At 36.1% G+C, this 7,342-nt stretch overlaps 1 protein-coding gene across 1 annotated transcript; it reads right to left on the bottom strand.

The window, feature by feature from the left end:
• Nucleotides 1-5,602: 5,602 nt before the first annotated feature.
• On the bottom strand, nucleotides 5,603-6,589 carry LOC137833482 (uncharacterized). The gene has a single exon (XM_068641829.1). It carries the CDS (start codon nucleotides 6,587-6,589, stop codon nucleotides 5,603-5,605), a length of 987 nt encoding a protein of 328 aa, XP_068497930.1.
• Between the last annotated feature and the right edge of the window lie 753 nt (nucleotides 6,590-7,342).

Raw genomic sequence — 7,342 nt, 5'->3', positions numbered from 1 at the left:
TTGATTAAAAGACAATTAATCATAAGAAAGAACTTTGAAACAGAAATTGAGAACAAATAAAAGGAATGTCTTATTCTTGTGTTGTTTCTTCAATGAGCCAATTGCTTGTTGATCAAGAAAACTTCTTTTCACTGTTTTGACTTTTTGCATAACATTGATTCAGCTTCAATGATTGCCTTTTTCTTCAACAGCTTGATCAGAAGGCTCAATTCTTCCTTTTCTCTTCATTTTTCCTGCATAAACAAATTCAAGTTGTAAGATTTGGTCCCCTTACAAATTTGGGTCCATTTGGCTTTTCTTTGTTGTTAGAAACATCACATCCCTTAGGAATCCATTTCATAAAACCTTTAGGAACATAATATTTTCTAATTTTGCAGAATCTAACAGAGTGGTCTTTCTTCATGCAGTAAAAGCATGTAACAACTGGTTGTTTCGTCTTAACAATTGGTTGTTTTTCTGATTTTCTGAAAAAGCTTTTTGAAAACCTATCTTGCTTGTTCTGTGGATTGAAGCCTAAACCAGCCTTTCCAAAAACACAGCTTTGAGATGCTAGGACATTCTCAAAGTTTGACTTTCCTTTTGAAAGCTTGTCCACAGTTTCAACAAGATAGTGAACCTTTTTCTCAAGATTTTCACAATTTGTGCAATTGAGAGTATCACACTTGCAAGAGGCATTTTTGAAATCTTTTTCCAATTTTTCAAAATCACTTTTTGCTTTTCTCAATTCCTCTTCAAGTGATTTAACTTTCTTTTCAAGCCCATTGTTAAGATCTTTCAATCGATTGTTTGAAAGAACCAATCTATTAGCTTCATCATGTGTTTCTTGAAAAGCTTCAAGCAATTCACTATAGTTTTGTTCATTTAAGGAAGCACATGAACTTACATCACTTGAACTGCAAGAGTCATCATCATCATTCTCAGCAACTAAGCATATGTTGGCTTTTTCATCTTCACTTGATGAAGAACTTGATGATGATACTTCATTTTCATCCCAAGCAATGTAGGCTCTTTTTGTCTTGCCTTTCTTCTCCTTGTAGCTTGTCTTTTTCTCTTTGCTTTTGTTAGGACAATCAGCCTTTATGTGACCTTGCTCACCACAACCAAAACAAGTATAGTTATTTGAATTAAATTCATTGGGTTTCTTCTTTCCATACCTATCCTTATTGTTGTCTTTGTTGCGGTTTCTCTTTAAGAATTTGCTGAATTTTCTTGACAGCAAACTAAGATTTTCCTCATCACTATCATCACTTGAATCTTGCTTTCCCTTATGTTTGGATGCTTTCAAGGCTATGCTCCTTGTGTGCTTATCTTCACTCTCTTGAACATTGAGTCTATTCATCTCTAGCTCATGTTCCCTAAGCTTTCCAAACAAAGAGGCAACACTTAATGATGTTAGATCTTTAGATTCGGAAATAGCAGTTACCTTTGGTTGCCATGCTCTATCAAGACATTTCAAGATCTTGATGTTCAACTCTTCTTTATCAAACTTCTTGTCTAGGCTCATAAGGTGATTGATGATGTGTGTAAACCTTTTCTGCACTTCAGCTATGGTTTCACCTTTAAGCATTCTAAACATCTCATACTCTTGGATGAGAGCATGCTTTCTAGCTCTTTTCACCTCATTTGTTCCTTCATGAGTGACTTCCAAAGTATCCCACATTTCTTTTGATGATTTGCATTGTGAGACCCTGAAAAACTCATCAGAATTTAAAGCAGAGGTTATAATATTTTTGGCAATGCAATCGAATTTGGCCTTTTTACTTTCTGCATCAGTCCATTGAGACCATGGCTTCTCAATGATAGAACCATCTTTTTCAAACGTTGGGATAAACGGGCCATTTTCAATTGCATCCCAAATTCCTTTGTCAAGAGATTCCATAAATATTTTCATTCTAACTTTCCAAAACTGGTAATTCAAACCACAAAACAAGGGTGGTATGTTTATTGAGGCACCTTCCCCAAACGGTAGTCTATCAGCCATTTTGAAAGATTTTAGGATCAACTTGAATGACTTTCAAGAACCAAGCTTTGATACCAATTGTAAGAAAAGATGGCTTTAAACTAGAGGGGGTGAATTGTTTAAAGAGGTTTTCGCAAACTTTTCAAAGCTAGAATGAACTTATTTCAGAAACCAATTGATTCAGCAATTCAGTTAGCCAAAACAGCAAGCAAAACTGTAATACTAGAAAAAAACAATCGGTTGTTTCTTCGAAAAAATCGGTTGTTTATATCAGCGAACAACAAACAAACTGAAATTAAAGAGTTAGGGATAGAGAGATTGTACACAGTTGTTTATACTGGTTCACTCCAAACAAGAGCTACATCTAGTCTTCTCAGAAACCCTGAGGATAGATGAGCATATATTTATTCACACTTACTAGCCTTATTCATAGATTATTGGACTATAATAATAAATAAATCCATTGTTTTAATTAATATTCTTATAATTGGGTTCATTTGGGCCTTAACTATTATTATTGTTAATTTTGTGTTTTTAGAGTAAATTATCCGGAGGAAGCATCTACCTTTGTGAACGGGCCAAATATGCAAAAGTCCAAGTTGCTTCTTGAACCAAAACAGAAAACAAATTTTGAGGAGAAGAAAGAGAAAATAAAATCTACAATATCTCAGAAACAGAATTGGAAGCAAATCTTCTGCAAAATACAAGAATTCTGGAAAGATGGAAACTTAGAAACGGTTAACAAAATATAAACTACAATATTCTCTCAAGATCCTTGGTGCAGAAAAGCCTATAAAAGGACACAAGCATCAATAGTTTAATGGTGAGAAACTAAGCAGAGGTTGTTTTAATAGTCTAATCTCCTGGAAAACTGGTTTTTGTGAGAGGTTGTACTTGAACGCATGATTGAGAGTCTTCCTTATCTTAAACTTTGGTTTCTTAGTTAGTTCGCATTGTTCTAATTAATTTCTTGGGCGCATGATTCAAGAGAGAGGAGGTAAGCATTCCCATGGAGTATACGCATGGAACAAAGTGGGTATTGATTAAACTAGTAGACGCATGTTTTACTGGTGAGTTTCAGTTGAATTAGATTGGCGCATGTTCAATCTGGTTTAACTCTGTTGAGGATTGAGAAAAGATTAATCTTTAGAGAACCTGTGAAGAATTTAATGGTGGAAGAACTTGGGATCAACCGCTTTTTATTTGCTATTTTAATCTCTTTTATATTTTCTGCACAACTATCTCAAACCCCATTTTTATCTTTATTGTTATTGCTAACTTTTATTGCTTGCAGATAGATTTTAAACCCTGATCAACTGATTTTACTATTGGATTTGTTGGGAGACGACTTGGGGACATTTGTCCACAATTATACTATCATCTCTCTAGTGTTAGACAAGTCTACGCTAGAATCATATTAATTTGACAGCAAAACGACAACTATTATTTATATCAGCGAACAACAAACAAACTGAAATTAAAGAGTTAGGGATAGAGCGATTGTACACAGTTGTTTATACTGGTTCACTCAAAACAAGAGCTACATCCAGTCTTCTGAGAAACCCTGAGGATATCCACTAAGCAATCACCACTTGATCACTTACACCACAACCAAGAGAATGACCTTGAACACCTCAAGAAACACACTCTCCTTGGCCAACACTAAGATTGTTGATCTTGAACACCTCAAGAACACACAGCCAATCTCAGCAAAAACACACACACGAATTGTTCAGCAGTCTACAAAGATTACACTTGTTACAAATGAATATCTGAAATCAATACAAGCAGAATCCTATTCAGCACCTTGATCAATCTCTCAACACTTTAGCAATCTCAGAACTCTTTTTAAAAACTTTTTTTTTTTCAAAACTTTGTTTCAAGATCCTTAAAACATAAAAACAGTTTTTCAGAATATATCTAAGAATATAGTTTGTTATCAAATCTTAACAAACTCTTAATTGCATTTAAAACAGATTGGTCAAAGCATTTAATGACTGGAGCGTATTCAGTTAAAGCATTTAAAGCTCAGTCAAAGAAAACAGTTTTTCTATTATGGTTTCAAAACAAACAATCGATTGTTTCCTCGAATCAATCGGTTGTTTTGTTACTTAACAAAATTCACCATTCAAAAACAGTTTTCAAACTTTCTCAAAACATCTAAGTGTAAACAATCGGTTGTTTCGACAAAACAATCGATTGTTTCAACTTAGTTTAAAAAACATTTTGCTTTGTTAAAATTGAGATGCTAATTGCTTTGAGATTTAATCAAAGGGTTGATTACAACATTTAAACTACCCCAGAACAAAGCTAAAACCAGCACAGCAGCATCAAGGAAAGCATAGGCTTCATCATCCTTCAAAGGATTTGGATTCTTCAAAACATTGAACACCACTTGGTTCAACAATAACTATCTACTCCAATTGCACCTATCTTACTCTTAAAAAAGTTTACCCTAAGGCCCGAGCTTAATTCAAACCATCTTAAAATCGCCTTAATGCTTCTAATATTCTGCACATTTGCTTCGCATAAGAATAGGGCATCGTCTGCAAATTGGAGTAGATCCACCTCCACATTATTATCCCCTATTTTAATTCCAGATAGCAAGTTTTTTCTTGTCGCTTGTTTTACGAGCCCTGATAAACCTTGTGCAACAATCAGAAACAAAAACGGTGCCGTCGGATCCCCCTGTCTAAGACCTCTAGTTGATTTGAATTCTTTTGTCAGGCTGCCATTTACCAAAACCGAGATAGTAGCCGATTCAAGACAAACTCTAATCCACTGAACCCATTTCCCATAAAAGCCTAGTCTTCCCATCATGTAAAATAAGAACTCCCAACTTACCGAATCGTATGCCTTCTCGAAATCAAGTTTCACAATCACCCCCCTTTTCTTCCTTCTTTTCAAATCATCCACAACCTCATTCACAACAAGGACACTATCTAACAATCCTCTATTGGACAAAAAAGCCGATTGTGAACCATCAATTACCTTCTCAATCACTTTTTTAATCCTATTAGACAACACTTTCGTTAAAATCTTATATAGACAACCGACGAGAGATATAGGTATGTATTCTTCAAGGGATTGAGGGTTCTCAGACTTTGGAATCAACGTTAAGAATGAGGCGTTACAGCCCTTCGGAATCTTCCCCTCTCTATGAAAAAATTTTACTGCTCCCAACACATCCTTTTCAAGTAAACATCAGTTATTTTTAATGAAACTAAAAGTTACACTGTCAGGGCCTAGACTTTTATGACTATCACAATCCCATATGGCTTCCTTTATTTCCTTTTCATCGAACGGGTCTGTCAAGAGTCTATTATCAGATTCAGAAATCTCCTTAAATTCCACATTATCCAACCTGACTCCAATATCTTCTATGGCCGACATCTTATTCTTATAAAACTCTTTCACCACCTCCTTTACCCTATTTGGTTCTTCCACCCAGGTACCGGAGAGATTACAATGAGCTCCTTTTATCTCATTTCTCAACCTCCTCCATTTGATAGAAGCATGGAAAAAATTTGAGTTAGAATCCCCCTGTTTAATCCATAACGCTCTTGACTTTTGTTGTAATAAGGATTCGTTCCTCTCATTAATTTCCTGTAGTTGGCTCAAGAGTTCTCTTCTTTCCCTGATCTAATTTTCGTCCAAACTATCTACATCATCTCTCATATCTAACTCTTGTATATTCCTCAAGATATCAAGTTTGATCTTTTCAGTATGCCCAAAGACATCTTTATTCCATCCTTTCAGATCACTCTTTAACATCTTTAGTTTCTCTTTTAACACAATAATTTCATTGCCCTGAACCACGTAACTTTCCCATTTACTTTTGATGAAATTTTCAAACTCCTTATCCTCTTGCCATATATCAAGAAACCTAAAAGGTTTAGGACTCCAATCTACCACATTTGATTTTAACACTAAGGCACAATGGTCAGATATTTGTCTGTCTAAAACATATTGCTTACTCCCTTTCCATTGTTGTAACCATTCAAGGGAAATTAAAAATCTATCAAGCCTGCTCTTTGCTTTACCATTAGGTCTATACCATGTATATTTTCTTCCAATACAAGGTATATCCACCAACTCCATGTTATCGATGAAATTATTAAAACCTTGCAGTTCTCTCTTGTTGCCAATACCATTGGGACTATTTATCCCCCTACGTTCCCTTTCATTTCTTATGGAATTAAAATCCCCAAAAATGCACCAAGAGTTACACGGTTCCCTCTGTCTAATCTCTAATAACTCTGACCACATTTGCATTTTCACTTGCAGGTTACACGAAGAGTACACATTTACAATGACAACAGGAATATTTTTCTCCTTGAACAGCCTCGAGAACACTATGAACCATCTATTGATAATGTGGTTAGAGCGCTTGAAAAACTTATTATGCCAAATCGTAAGAATACCCCCTGACCCGTTGGTTGGATTGCTATAAATATAATCAATATCATTATCTCCCCATAACTGACAGCAATTATTTAAACTAAAATTTGACAATCTTACTTCTTGCAAGCACAACATTTTAACATCTTCCTTTCTGATCAATTCTTTAATATACCTCCACTTCACAGGACTCCCAAACCCTCTCACATTTAATGTAATAATTCTCATTGGTAACCCGTAACCTCCCTCTCTTCCCTTTGGAGTTTCAGACTCCTATCCCTTTTTTCCAACTCTTCCAAGCTAACCATGACATTTCCTATATCCCCACCTGTAGCCCCTAACTGTTTACCCAATTCCCATACCCGAATCGTTTCTAGACTACCATGTTTTAACCAGAACAAACGATTGCATTTATTTATTGCCATATCAGAAACTGAATTACTAATAAGAGATAAAGCTGACCTTACATTCTTGCGTTCTTCCCGCTTGCTGTTTTTGCTTGACTCGCCCACCCATAAAATTCTTCTTTCCATTGTAGAGGATGAACTATTTGTGACCGGTTCATTGTCTTTTCTTGCTTGATTATCCGAAATATTTGCCACCAAATTAGCCCCTTTATTTGTTGGTTTGTCAAACGGTGTAAAAGTGACCCTTACTCTGCTTGAATTCGAACCAGATTGGAGATGGGTGTTCGTGTGTTTATGCTTCGATTCATTTGAATATTGTTTGGGGGGTGGTTGGTATGCCTCCCCTGTTAATGACCCGCTTAAAGAGTCTTCCACCCTCGAGATTGACTTCGAAGAACCTTGCTCCCCCCCTTCGTCGCTTTCGTCGACGTCAGAGCATGGTACGTGGGAGCCACTGCCCCTAACGTTGCCGTCTTCGACGAAGACCCCCTTTGTTCCCCCGTAACCTCACGCACAGCTGTGGGTATAGCGAAGATCGCGTCATTTCGTTCGTCCTCCTGATGTGCGGCGTCAA

The sequence above is a fragment of the Phaseolus vulgaris genome, chromosome 6 (assembly GCF_000499845.2).
Source record: "Phaseolus vulgaris cultivar G19833 chromosome 6, P. vulgaris v2.0, whole genome shotgun sequence".
NCBI classification, from domain to species: domain Eukaryota; kingdom Viridiplantae; phylum Streptophyta; class Magnoliopsida; order Fabales; family Fabaceae; genus Phaseolus; species Phaseolus vulgaris.
This window is presented reverse-complemented; position numbering and strand designations above follow the sequence as displayed.

Bases quoted from the DNA above. Each gene is read 5' to 3' on its own strand.
- LOC137833482 (XM_068641829.1), bottom strand. From the start codon at position 6,589: ATGAGAATTATTACATTAAATGTGAGAGGGTTTGGGAGTCCTGTGAAG.